This window comes from Sebastes umbrosus, chromosome 9 (assembly GCF_015220745.1).
Source record: "Sebastes umbrosus isolate fSebUmb1 chromosome 9, fSebUmb1.pri, whole genome shotgun sequence".
NCBI lineage: Eukaryota > Metazoa > Chordata > Actinopteri > Perciformes > Sebastidae > Sebastes > Sebastes umbrosus.
In genome coordinates, this window is record NC_051277.1 from 23,000,025 (window position 1) to 23,013,544 (window position 13,520).

The 13,520-nt window shown below is 40.6% G+C and overlaps 1 protein-coding gene across 4 annotated transcripts in view; it reads left to right on the forward strand.

Moving 5' to 3' along the window:
• Positions 1-13,170, forward strand: part of ctnna1 (catenin (cadherin-associated protein), alpha 1) — a 95,329-nt gene extending 82,159 nt beyond the window's left edge. For 3 of the 4 annotated variants that reach the window (XM_037779480.1, XM_037779481.1, XM_037779482.1), the window contains exons 17-18: positions 8,831-8,965; positions 11,268-11,555. In XM_037779480.1, the coding sequence (XP_037635408.1) occupies positions 8,831-8,965; positions 11,268-11,555 (423 nt within the window). Of the gene's footprint in view, positions 1-8,830; positions 8,966-11,267 lie in introns of all 4 variants that reach the window. The other variant, XM_037779478.1, reaches the window with a different exon arrangement.
• The last annotated feature ends 350 nt before the right edge of the window (positions 13,171-13,520 follow it).

The window sequence follows — 13,520 nt, forward strand, 5'->3', positions numbered from 1 at the left end:
CCCGTAACACATCAGCCAGGGCTCCCAGGGATGGACACGGGGTGGGGAGGAGAATGATGGAGAGATAGGAGAAGTAGAAGGAAGAGGGGAATGCATTTGTGTGGAGAGAGGAACATCCCTCCTGAGAGATGAATCCATTAAGAGTGCTTCGCCTTTTAATTAGCAGTATAATTGCCAGGTGGCAGTTTTTTTATTTTATTTATTTATTTATTTACACAAGCAGTTTATATTTAGGGCCATATCGCAAACAAAGCAGGAGATGCCACAGGCGCACTTACAGCAAAGGCATGGCATGTTGGGATGGTCTACATACTCCAGCAGCAATAGTTGAGTGAAAGTGAATCATCACCAAGATGCACACAGAGAGTCAGAGGAGCGAAGGCAGTGCTGGGACTGCTCATTAACCTAGGCATATTAATCACTTGTGCTCTGTGCCTCTGGCCTGGGGGGCTATGAGGGTTTACTCCTCATATAAAACACATCGGCAGATGGTCCCAGACTGATAGCACAGCATCTCGCCACACATTCTCCTTCGCAACACTGTGTCATCGCGTGTTTTCATACGCGCGTATTGTGGTCAGCTGAGATACTTAAGTGGACACAGTCTAGTTTTGGGTTTCTGAAAAAGGGTTAAATATGTGTAATAGAGCCTTATTAAAGTTTAAAGAAACGAGTGTAGTGCAGAGATGAGCTGCAGGATTTAGGTCAGCGCCGTACAAAGGTCTGCACTGCAGTTTATTAAGAATTTATGATGCTCCTCTGCAGGGCACCTTATGAGACTTCCATCTGAGCAGGCTGGTAAACAAATAATGCTATGTAATTGAGATTTATAATGCAAATGTGTTAGCCACCATGTAGCCCATAAATTTCCCCTGCTCGCCCGCTCACCACATAAACACTCGCATGTACACGTGCAAACACATAAAATAAGGCTTGCATATTTAGAGAATAGGCATGTGCTCGCCGTGTGCGTGCGCGTTTGTTGTGCAAGCTTTATTCTCATGATGTATACTGACATACATAGTGTACTTTTCCAATTTGCATTCAATCAGCGGAGATTTATGGTGATCCATGAGCTCTGTTGCCGGTCACAGTCTAATCCCGGCTCTGGCCCCAGACGCTTTACAGCAGACAGGGGTTGTAAATTACCTACTGCGGTGGGGAAGCAAAATCACCCAGAGAGCCCACAAATTCTCAGCTCAGCAGTTCAAGGGTCAGGCTTCAGCCAACTGCAGTTCAGCCCAACCAAGTGAAGCCGACCTTATTTGCTGGTTGAGGAGATGTATCGCCTCCCAATTGATTGTTTTGAAAGGCATTTACCCATGATGATTCAATATTTTTATGCTTTATGTCAATCCGGAAGACCCAATAAAAGGAGTTTGGCCTTGAAAGAGCCACGTTTGGTAGCCAAAGAGCTCCCAGAGGTGGATAATTATTTCGGAGGGAAATAGAAAGAGCAGCCAACCATCGTATTGGGATGTATAACCACGATTTAGGCAGGCAAAATAGCATGTAGCTGTTGAATATTTTTTTTGTAGGCTTTAGTCTTTGACTTTCAACAATCAATTGCAAATCTGAGCTTTTGGAGCAGTCGGGTATCAAGTGAGCCATAAAGCAGTCAAGGGTCACGCCAAATAAAAGTCTGAATGTCAAAATTTATGTATAAATGTTTTAACATGCCTGTTAGTACTTCCCTATTCTGTAGCAGCCGTTAGTTCTAAGTTATGCTTACAAGTACTACAGTGAAATGCCTGACTGACAGGTGCAACGCGAACATTAAAAATTGATGAGGACCATTTAATTGGTCCCCGTGGTTACCTCTAAAGTCGGTCTTTTTGGCTCGCCTCCAGCTTGATTTTTCTCCTGTCATACCCAGACACTGTGTCGGCTTCAGTGTCACATTAACATTCCCAAGCGCCGCTGTGATTGAATTGGCCCCCACGCAAATATGGAGCATCTTTTTAGCAGATGCAGCGAGGGGAGGAGATCTGGCCATCATCATTGTGTTTCAAATAGATCTTGATTGATATTGGTAGACCATGGCAGATTTATATTTAGCCATCAACGGTAACATAATCAGCACCAGACTGACAGAATCTAATGTACAGCGCATTAACTGTAAAGTCCATTAACTAGGCTGTGGATAGATAGAAAAACACCTTCATGCTTAACTTCATCAGAGGTCTTGTGAATAGTTCATCTGCTCTGTTCAAGGTTTTCTCTCCGGCAGTAAAACTCAGTCATTTTTTACCATTCTATTCACCACCACAGTTTTCAAGTTTAAATTCTGTGTATTATATTAACATTTTACGTTGCAGTGTATTCATCTTGAAGCATGACGTACAGCTTGGAATTGATCGTTTCCTATCCCCGAGTAGCCACATCTTTTACTTCAGTTTCTGCCTAGAGTAACAGTAACAGGTGCTTTGTTTCCTGTATCTCCTTAAACTTCTCCATGGATCCCGGTCACATTATTTTTCCCAATGGCACCGTGCACTTTATAAAATACACGTACTGTATATATCTCTGCCTCCCTGCAACCCCCGTGGCAGTTTTGAGGTGTAATGGCAGATAAAGGTTCCCGGTGGCTTCTTGTCCTGAAGGTCCTTTCTCAGGTTAGGCACAGTTAATTATCCACAACCCTCTACCGCACACGAATGTCTGATATCCTCCCCTCCCCCTGGTAGATCTTTTGTGTGTCAGAGCAGTAAAGCCGCATGGTGAAACGTGCTGGCTGGTCTAAGGTTTTGGATTTGTTTCCTTTTGAGCTATGAAAATCCATCCACAACACGACACCACACCACACAGTGAAGCTTGTCTGAATGATGGTTTTTGTGTTTGTTTGAAGTCTTTTAACTGTGGCAGGAGAACAAATTGGGCTGTCAGTACGTTATGATATGGGTGATTTATAGGGTTGAGGTATAATTATTGATATACTTTTGGAAATAACATTCTTTTTAGCTGTTTTGCTGTACCGTCTCTGGCTCTCCAATAATCACACCAAAGTCCAGAGCGGTGGTTCTCAACCTTTTCGAGTCACGACCCCCTAGAAATAATCAAGTTGTTGTTCGAGACCCCCCAGTTTTGTTTAGTTTGAACAGCTTGCACGTAGGCGTTGTTCAATGTTCTCCAGGCATTGTGGATTTTTGATATGCTCCATGATTTTTTCTCTCCCCCTGACCCGCCAAAAGTCCCCCGTCAGAAACTCATGTGCATGGTACAGGCGATGTATTGTAAAAAAGACATTCCTCAGTATAAAACATGTTGTTTTATTTTTGATTAGAGCTGTCAGTCATTTAAAATATTTAATCGTAATTAATCACATGATTGTCTATAGTTAATCATGATTAATTGCTTATTTTTTATCTGTTCAAAATGTACCTTTAAAGGGAGATTTGACAAGCATTTAATACTCTTATCAACATGGGAGTGGGTAAATATGCTGCTTTATGCAAATGTATGTATATATTTATTATTAGAAATCAATTAACGACACAAAACAATGACACATTGTCCATAAACCCTCACAGGTACTGCATTTAGCATGAAAAAATATGCTCAAATCATAACATGGCAAACTCAAGCCCAACAGGCAACAACAGCTGTCAGTGTGCTGACTTGACTATGACTTGCCCCAAATTGATTATCATAAAGTGGGCATGTCTGTAAATGGGAGACTCGTGGGTACCCATAGAACCCATTTTCATTCACATATCTGGAGGTCAGAGGTCTAGGAACCCCTTTGAAAATGGCCATTCCTGACAGTTTCCCCCACCAAAATTTAGTTTGGAGCATTATTCAACCTCCTTTCCGACAAGATAGTATGACATATTTTTTACCAATGAATTATTTAGGACCTAAGGAATCCATCCACCTAAGGCTTAGGTAATGTCATATGATGTTAGTATCTTCACTCTGGCTTTAAAATTGTGTCCGCTACAACCTAAAAATTGCAAGTTGTGTTCATGCTGTAAAGAAACGAGTGGCTTTAAAACAAATTTGCGTTAACGTGTTATTGCGTTAACTTTGACGACCCTATTTTTTTATGTTTTTTTTTTTTTTTTTTGTAAAACCACTCAAAATCACATCACTGGGATCTGAGAACAGTAGGAGTATCAATGTTGTCATGATAGGAAGTGACTAACAAACCAAACACCTCTACGCTCACCGCCCTGTGGCACCTCCCAACAGGTTGCCGGCAGCAACGCACATTAGAATGCTGCCTTGTCAGTAAATATTGGAAATTGGCATTTCCTCTGGGTGATGCGTCCTGAAAGGTCAGCGCCGGGCAGCAGCAGCACAGTGGCTCTGCCTCCGTCTCTGTATAATGGAATTCAGCGGAACCGCATGGCATTTCCAATGATGGGACCTGACCTTCCTGATCATCATTTATATCATGGACATTACCCAACACGTAGCACAGTGAAATCCTTTTGTTCAACATCCTGCTCTGTCATTGTTATTGCCTCATTTCCTTTTCTTATGTTGTGGGCTGCTTGTTGTTAGGGGAAAAATATGTTTGCTTTGGTTTACTGTGAACCTTCTCTAGAGCTTGAATGCTAAGGATCGCTAAATAAAGCAAGAGCTACCCTCACACTTAGGAAGAAAATCCCTCATGAATAGAGAATGGAGATTCAATTAGCACATTGTGAATAATGATCCGCTGCCCTTTGACCCAACTTTGATGTTTCACCTTTTATTTTTCTGAGAAGGCACTTAAAGCCAGCAGTGAAGAGAGACAAGGACGACTCCACAAGAATCATTGACATTTCTACCTGTACTGCTGGCTCCTTTTGAAAGATGGTGACTCACCTTTTCCATTAGTTTGCCTTGGAAAGATATCCGGAGTCTTGTGTGATGAAGTCTCTAGTGCCCCTCTGCCTGCTTTGCCATCTCTCTCAATAGTCGCTGACCAAGCAAGGTTAACGGTCCCGGTCCATAACTGGCCACACAGCATGCGGGAAAAGCATCTATATCATCAGGCTTGAGGAACATTTTACAGCAGCACTCAGAAAAAAAAAAAAACATTACAATGATGGGCTCTAATGGTTGAAGTCACTATTAGAGGAGAGCATCACTCAGTGGGAACGAGAGCGACGATCCTTTTTCTGTTTCACACAAGAGCAAATTTTGTTTTGTGAAATGGAAATGAATTGTTTGAATAGTGATGTTCTAGATGGGATTTTGAACACGACTGCAGGGTTATGGCGTTTACACAACCTGCAGATGCATTAACATCTACCTTATAGGCCCCATTTGTTATTTGCACTATTAATTATTCATACCGCCGAGTATAAAAGCAGAGAGAGAAAAAGGTTTCTTTGTGTAATGTGAGTTACCTACTGATACATCTGGTTTGTGGAAACATCGCTACAGCACAGTGCAGGCAGTCAGCGAGGTACTTTAGTAACCGAAACAACGATCAGCTCATGAATACCACCCCGAGTTAATCACACACACGCAGCGCTTCTATTTGCATTACCAAAAACAATCCAAGGTGTTCTTGTCTCTTCTCTGTGCAACTTCTGTATTCACATGTCACACTCAGAGCAGCCTTGCAGAGTTTCCTGAGTGCCGAGTGAAGCCAGCAGCTGAGCTGAGTATGAGCACAAGTGATGCTTTCACAGTGCCCTGCTCTCAGCCGTCTGAATACTTCCCCAAGCCCTCATTAGCATGGCTGCTGCATTCAGCCTCATCCCAGGTCTTTGCAATTGCGTGTGTGTGTCTGCACACATACACCCTCACTCCCTTACTTACTTAAACCCCCCTCCCAACTACAGTTGAATCCTCCTGTCTACGTCCCGTTTCCCCAGTTGGATTTCTCCCCCTTATTTACTCCTCCATACTGTTCTCCCTCTGGCTCCCTCTTCATCCTCGTCTTTTCTCCAACTACTTATTTTTCTCTGGTTCTTCCCTCTTTTTTTACACCTTCCTCCCTCTCCCATTTTCTCTAGTCTCTCAGCCATGTATGATGATCATCCCCCCCAGCTCTCTTTCCCCTCATCTCCTCCTTGCATACCTTTCTTTAATAGAATGTCAACTCTTACATTTCCCTCCTCTCTACTTAGCCCATCTTTCTATTAATCAGGCCTGGATGGTAGTTACAGAGGAGACCATTTTATTAATATTGTCAGAGGACATCTATAGTACTCTCAATAAGGAAAGACATAAATGTAATGGGTTACGTCCTATTTGTTTTTGGGTCCTTTTAATTTGTGTTTATGTTAAGGCTGGCAATGGATTAAAATATTTAATTACTATTAATCGCACACTTGTTATCAGTTCAAAATGTACCTTGAAGGGAGATTTGCCAAGTATTTAATACTCTTATCACATTAGCGTGGACAAATATGCTTGCTTTATGCAAATGTATGTAAATATTTATTACTGGAAATCAATTAACAACACAAAACAATAACAAATATTGTCCAGAAACCCTCATGAGTACTGCATTTAGCATAAAAATATGCTCAAATCATAACGTGACAAACTCAAGCCCAACAGGCAACAACAGCTGTCAGTGTGCTGACTTGACTATGACTTGCCCCCAAACTGCATGTGATTATCATAAAGTGGGCATGTCTGTAAAGGGGAGACTCGTGGGTACCCATAGAACCCATTTTCATTCACATATCTTGAGGTCAGAGGTCAAGGGACCCCTATGAAAATGGTCATGGCCGTTTATCCTCTCCAAAATGTAGCTTCAGTTTGGAGCATTATTCAACCTCCTTGTCGAAAAGCTAGTATGACATGGTTGGTACCAACAGATTCCTTAGGTTTTTTATTTTCATATGATGTCAGTATCTTCACTCTACTCTTTGAAATTGAGCCCGCTACAACCTAAAAATCACAAGTTGCATTAATGCGTTAAAGAAATGAGTGGCGTTAAAACGAATTTGCGCTATTATCGCGTTAACTTTGACAGCCTTAGTACATGTATGTAGATAGGGTGGGTTTCTTTGAGTACGGTGAAAGAAAGTCGCTCATGTTTTTTTGTGTTCTTATTCTACTGTAGCACCCCATCACTCTGATGTATGATGTGTATGAATGAGCACAGTTGTGCCTGCATGGGTGTATGTCTGCTAGTGAGCGCACTATATTCAGCGGAGCGCTCTCCACTCCCACCAGGGATACTGACGCGCTCAGCAGGATTAGAAGCATCATAAGTCCTAGTCTGTTTGAAGTGTCAAAAAAAAAAAAATCTTGATACCAAAGATGTTTCCTCCTCCTCCCTTTTGCATAGAGAAATGAGGGGTTTCCTCACCCTGTGTGGATTTAGTGCACTTTAATAGTGGTAACGGACATTATTGAGAGATGACCACTCATTTGCTTGCTTATAGCCAGACAAAGTGCCTCTCCAATTTGTCTAGACACATGCAAACACTCGTGCACACTCGTCAGCAGCGACGCCTCCTTCCTGCAGAGATTCCATCAATTAAAATATTGGCTGCTATTATCTCCCTTTCACCTTCTCCCTGCACTCCAAATTAACAGCTGCCAAAGGAGTCCTCCTTCTGACTGCCAAGCACCTGCAAATACTGGTGTGTTCTGCCAGCATTTTCTCTTGGCTTACCTCACAAACATAGTCGCCCCTGTGCTTTTCACAGGTAAAGTTAGTTTAGTTAGTAGGGGATGTGAAAAGCTGCCGCCCTCCGATTATCTGTAACATTCAGTCCCACCATGTCATGATCATTGCTAACATATACAGTTAGTGTGTCAGGTCACTCTGCTGAGATCTACAATCTGATGTAAAGCGTCAGAGCCCCATCAGGGTGTTTACATCTCTCACTTGATGAGCAGCTAACAAGAGTACTGTGGCCTAATTACTCTGCTGGCAGGGGGCTTGTTTAGCAAACTAGGAAAAAAGATTGGAAATGGTGTTTCAAGGTAGGACCCGGCTCTAATTACGATGAGATGAAATAATTCAAAAAGATTGCCAAAGCTAAATGGCATGCATTTGTGGAGCTCTCCGCATACCGCTACTATCAAGTGGGTTTTATGATAATTTATTGGCTTTTCTTGAAGTTGATGGATTTTTTTATGGCTCCATGTATTTTGTTTTGTGTTCTCAGCTGACTTTTGACAATATTGTAATGCCTTGTTGGGAACAAGAATAAGAGGCTTTTTCAACTTGATATTGAATCCGTGCCCTCTGTTTTGCCACACATTTTAGCTTCCTCTCATCCATTGCATGTTTCCTCTGAGAATTAATTGTATTTATTGAAGCCTGTTTGAGTGCGTCTCCAACTCTGAGCAGTTTATTCGTACCTTTACACCTGAAGTCATGGTTTTAAGTTGTCGGGGTGGAGGGTTCTCAAACTTCTTTAAGGCAAGAAGCCAAATTACTGACGGGGAGGAAGGTGGGATGATGACTGTTACATTTTAAAAACATTTCTTATCTACGAACAGGGCTGCTGATATTTTTGTTTCTAATAAGACTTCACACAAGATTATCACCACCAGCTAAAAGTAATTGATTGACAGCAGTATTTGCCTCCTAATAGAATTAGCATTCTGTGTGACTTGACGGTGCTTAACCCTGTGAAGATGAGATATCAATCTACCAGGTTGTGGGCGTGCGTTTGTCATTTTGGCTCTGAGCACAGCCCTAATGTGGGTGTCTACCTTACCTGTCACACTGCTACTAACTCATCTTGATAAAGTGAGAGATCAGGGCGTCTGTAGAGTCACATAAATATTCAGATTGAGTGGTACCAGCAAGTTACAAAAATTGATTCATTGTGCAACCTGCAAGCAGGTAGTATTATGACCACAAACCTGTTGGTGCATGTATACTAATTGATGTTCATGTTGTCTTCCTCCCTCGCAGTGCCCCGACTCCACCTGTAAGCAGGACCTGCTCGCCTACCTGCAGCGTATTGCCTTGTATTGCCACCAGCTCAACATCTGCAGCAAAGTCAAGGCCGAGGTGCAGAACCTGGGAGGAGAGCTGGTCGTCTCTGGGGTGAGTTCAACATCATTTTAACCATGGACACACTGTCTACAGTTTACAATCTTCATTGTAAAGGCCCAACAGTAACTAAAGAGTAGTAGAGCATAGGGCTGCATGATAATGGCCAAAATGATAATCACAATTATTTTGATCAATATTGAGATTGCTATTATTCATTGATTTTAGGGACATAATAGTTTTTATGCAGTTTCACATTTAAATAAACAGAGCACTGCCTTCCTGTTAATGTACAAATCTTTGCATCAAATTAGGGCTGTAATGATACGTTTTTACAACGATACGATATGTATCACGTTCCATGGTTCCTATACAATTCAAGGACGATATTTGGCTCATCTAGAGCGATACGATACGATTCAATGACTTGAAATCGATACAGTAACTTTTTTTTTTTTTGCCAAAAATTCAATCAGTGTGACTGTGAAATAAATAGTTGGATACTGGACAGTGCATGTCAGGATTCTGCAAAGTTTTTCTTGTAAAGGAATCAGGGATAAGCTAATTATGGATATTAACAAGTAAACAATGATTAATGGCAAATACATACACCTTTGTATTCTGACCTGCTGCTTCAGTTCTCAAGATATTAACAAAGAATATTATACAAAAAAATAAAATGCAACCATTTTCGATTTTAGATCGATATACGTTCCCCGCGAAGGACAACTTGCCGAGTACCTATCGATGTAGTTGGAACGTAGGAATATAAATCAATAAATTGATGTAGTAGATTAATCGTTATACCCCTGATCAAAATAAGACTGGTCCTTATTTCACAGTGCAAATAAAATTGTACCAAAACTTGTTACCCAAAATGAAATCAACAAAGCTCTGATTTCACTTTCATGTTGTGCTACATTCCTGCTAATGTAACAATATTTCCATTAAAATAAGACTTCAAATGTGGTTCTTTCAAGTGAATTCAGAAGCATTTTGATTTTTGTCAATCTGTTCTCTGTTAAAACGAGTAATATACAATATACTACTTTTTCTACTCTGGATTGCAGCTGCAACATTCAGGAAAGATTTTCACAGGCTGCTGATGTAGGATGCGCACGCAGCATGACAGCTCCCCAAAAGTGAAGCCAAAACATCTCGATTGCCCCCTTTTGGCTGGCGCTTGATTTGATATGCAGCGGAGCTTTCTACAAGCGGAGTGCGCATTTTAAACTTCAATATCGCAGTCGATCATGTTCGTTTAATTGTGGGAAGCTAATATCGTGATCGTGATTAATATTCGATTCATTGTGCATCCCTAGAAGCAGTTGCAATGGGGTATTAAATTAAACTATTTTTGAAGACTGCAGCGGACAGAGTTAGTGGCAGTAATGCAGCTTCAAATGTGGCAACATAACAATAACAGAGGGGGGCAAGAAGACCAAAAGCTGATGCAAGCACTGCAGGTTTCAAAGCATTCACAAAAAAAGCATTAACACTTAAAGTGAGGTCTTTTTCTGAGGATTAAGGATTCACACAATGTATTCTGGTGAGAAACAATGAATGTAAACAGAATTGCATTTGTTTACAGTGAAATCTCTAGCTGGAAAGGTAATTAAATCAATAGAATACATTAGCTACTTTCTAAACTTTTATTATCTGGTGTTTCCCACATAAATGAAAAAGACTTAATGGTATTGTTTGTTGGTTGTGATTATTAAATGATTCATTTCTCTGCACTGTAATCTGCAGTTTATATTTTATATTGAATAAACAGATAACAGAAATAATGGCTTTCTCTGTGCTAGAAAGGACTAATGTTGCCCAAATGTTTCCTAACCTTTTTACTACTTAGGATAAGAGTGTACAAGGCCAGTGTTTACAGGCCCTTTTAAGCATTAATTAACCACTTACTTGCCAGTCAAATTAATTAAAATAGCTTGTGTCTTTGTGCAGGATATAATGAATTCCTCCCTCCTTTCTGTACGGCTGAAATGAGCCCATGCTTCCAACACTTCAGTCAAGTGTCACCAGTGTCTCTGAGGCTATTAAATTGTGGAGATTAAATTAGTGTGACCTTTTTCCATATTCTGAAATTTCTCACATCTGTTTGTATGCCAGACAAACTCTGAAAGGTCGTTAATTCTCCCGTACAATCACTTGAGTCTTGGTTTTCCCCCCCGGAAAAACCTGCAGTACAGAACTGGAAGACGTTAAAAAGACGGGCACATTTCATTTTCACTGGACATGAATTCAAAACGGATGCAAATTTTCAAATAACGGGCTTTGCTTTTCCCAAATTTTCCAAGACTAACCGTTTCTCTTGTATTCTCTCCCGTCTCTTCTATGTACTCAGTTGGACAGCGCCATGTCCCTCATTCAGGCCGCAAAGAACCTGATGAACACGGTGGTGTCCACCGTCAAGGCTTCCTACGTCGCGTCTACTAAGTACCAGAAGAGCAAAAACATGGAAGCCCTCAACATGCCGGCTATCTCCTGGAGGATGAAAGCTCCCGAGAAGAAGCCTCTGGTGAAGAGAGAGAAGCAAGACGATCAAACCAACCGGGTCAAGAGATCCTCTCAGAAGAAGCATATCAACCCTGTGCAGGCTCTGAGCGAGTTCAAAGCCATGGATAGCATCTAGACTCCCAGAGAACACAACATACTGACCAATGAGTTTATATATAGATAGAGCTCGTCATTCTATCAAAAAGAAAAAAGGTTTTATCATATTTGTTCCACCTTTGCATAGACGGCTTCTCTGTTTGACCCATTATATTCCTACATTTCTATTCCATAAATTCAGATTTGCTCTAGTCTGTAGCATTAACTGTCTGGAAAAATGCAGTTAGAGGGGAAATCAACTGGACAAATGCATTTTTGTTTTTAAAATATTTCCCATTTTTTTCTGTCATGTTTATGGGATGAAGGGGAGCAGATTTCATAGATATTATAAGAACTAATTCCGAAGAGGCTTTTGGTTATTTTGTATTCTAACCAGTTTTATGATAATACTGTGGGGTCGCTGGTGTTTTCCACTACGTTGTTTGATTATGGCAACATACTTTATGTACTGCAAATATCAACTATGCAAAATCTGTCTGCCTTTTTTTTTGACTCGAGCAATAACTGTAGTTCATTTGGATGTGCTGGGCTAACTGGTAAGATTTTAAATATGTTTTGGTTCAGCTGTAAGGAACCAAAGTCTATATATTTCCATGTGTGCCTGCCTTTTTTCTAACTTTATACACATTTTTGTTATGCCACTATAAACAGTTCAAGTTTAAACCGACCTAAACACTATTTCCAGTGCTGAATGACTGATTCTTCCCCCTTTAACATTTAGACTGGTAAATGTCATTTCTTTATAATTTAAGCATCTTAAATTGTATTTTTTTTTCATGTTCACATCATGCAATCAAACCAAGGTGACTGAGTATTCCTCCCAGCCTTCTGTTTTTTGCTGCATAACTTGTGCATGTGCACACAGATCCACCCAGTTCAGTCAAACTTTGTAAATAAGCCTCGACTCCTCAGAGTCTGGGAGAACCCAGTGGGCTTAAACAATGAGAAGACCCCGTGTTGTTACTCTCCAAAGCCGACAAGCTTCATTAACTGTCAATGAGACCAAACACCTCCGCAATCTTAAGAATGTGTCCAAATTGAGGGATCAATATGTTTTCTCTCTACAGCTCTAGACGTAGGCGAGGTAAAGGAGGGGGATTTCACTGACTTTAAACTCTACATATTGTTTATATTCCTTGTCCTTAAGCTTGAACACTAATCAAGGTTTTATGTCCGGGCACAAACTTTATAGAAAACTAGAAACGATTTGCCTGGAGTTGGAGCTTTAAAAATGAAGAGAGAGTTAGAGTTTTTAACTTCAGGTAACAGCTGTGGGATGTTTTCCAGTCATACATAATATTCTGCTGCATCGTGGTGCATTGGTGGACAGCGAGGCTCTGAAGCCCTGCTGCTTTGGTCTCGGGGCTGAATCTTTGTTTTGCTCGTTTGACATCTGTGAACTATAGCAGGATGAGCACGTATGATTATCTGACAGGTGGATTTTTTTTTGTACTGTAGAACCAAACATTTTGGCAGTTTGTCTTTTGCTGTATTTGAGTTTGGATTTTAATCTTGAGTGATATCAAACAACTTTGCTGTGGATTTTTTTTTTGTTATTGAGAGCTGACTTATTAGTGCACACGTTTCTTATATTCATGTGCCTGCTTTATATCTTAATAAACAATTAAAAAGAATCCAGTTTTTTTATTTCTTATCTGCATACTGAAATGTTTTTCTCCCCTCGAACCTCTACTTTCCTTATATGCTTTGTTTGGCCATTATACCAGATTTGTGTTGTAGAAACAAGGAAAGTGTAAGCCCTAAAGAATAATTTTAGCTCTCAAAGGTGAAATGAGTTTTCGTACACCCCCAAATATGCTGCTGTGCTTAATTAAGGCATTATATTATGAATACATATGTCTCATACAATCTGCATTACTGACTTGGGGGCTATATACAGTATGCTCTTGTAACTTCTGTAATTGGGTTGCTCTACTGTTGTAGGTTATTTTCTCTTAAAAAGAAATAAGTGCAGCTTTTAACA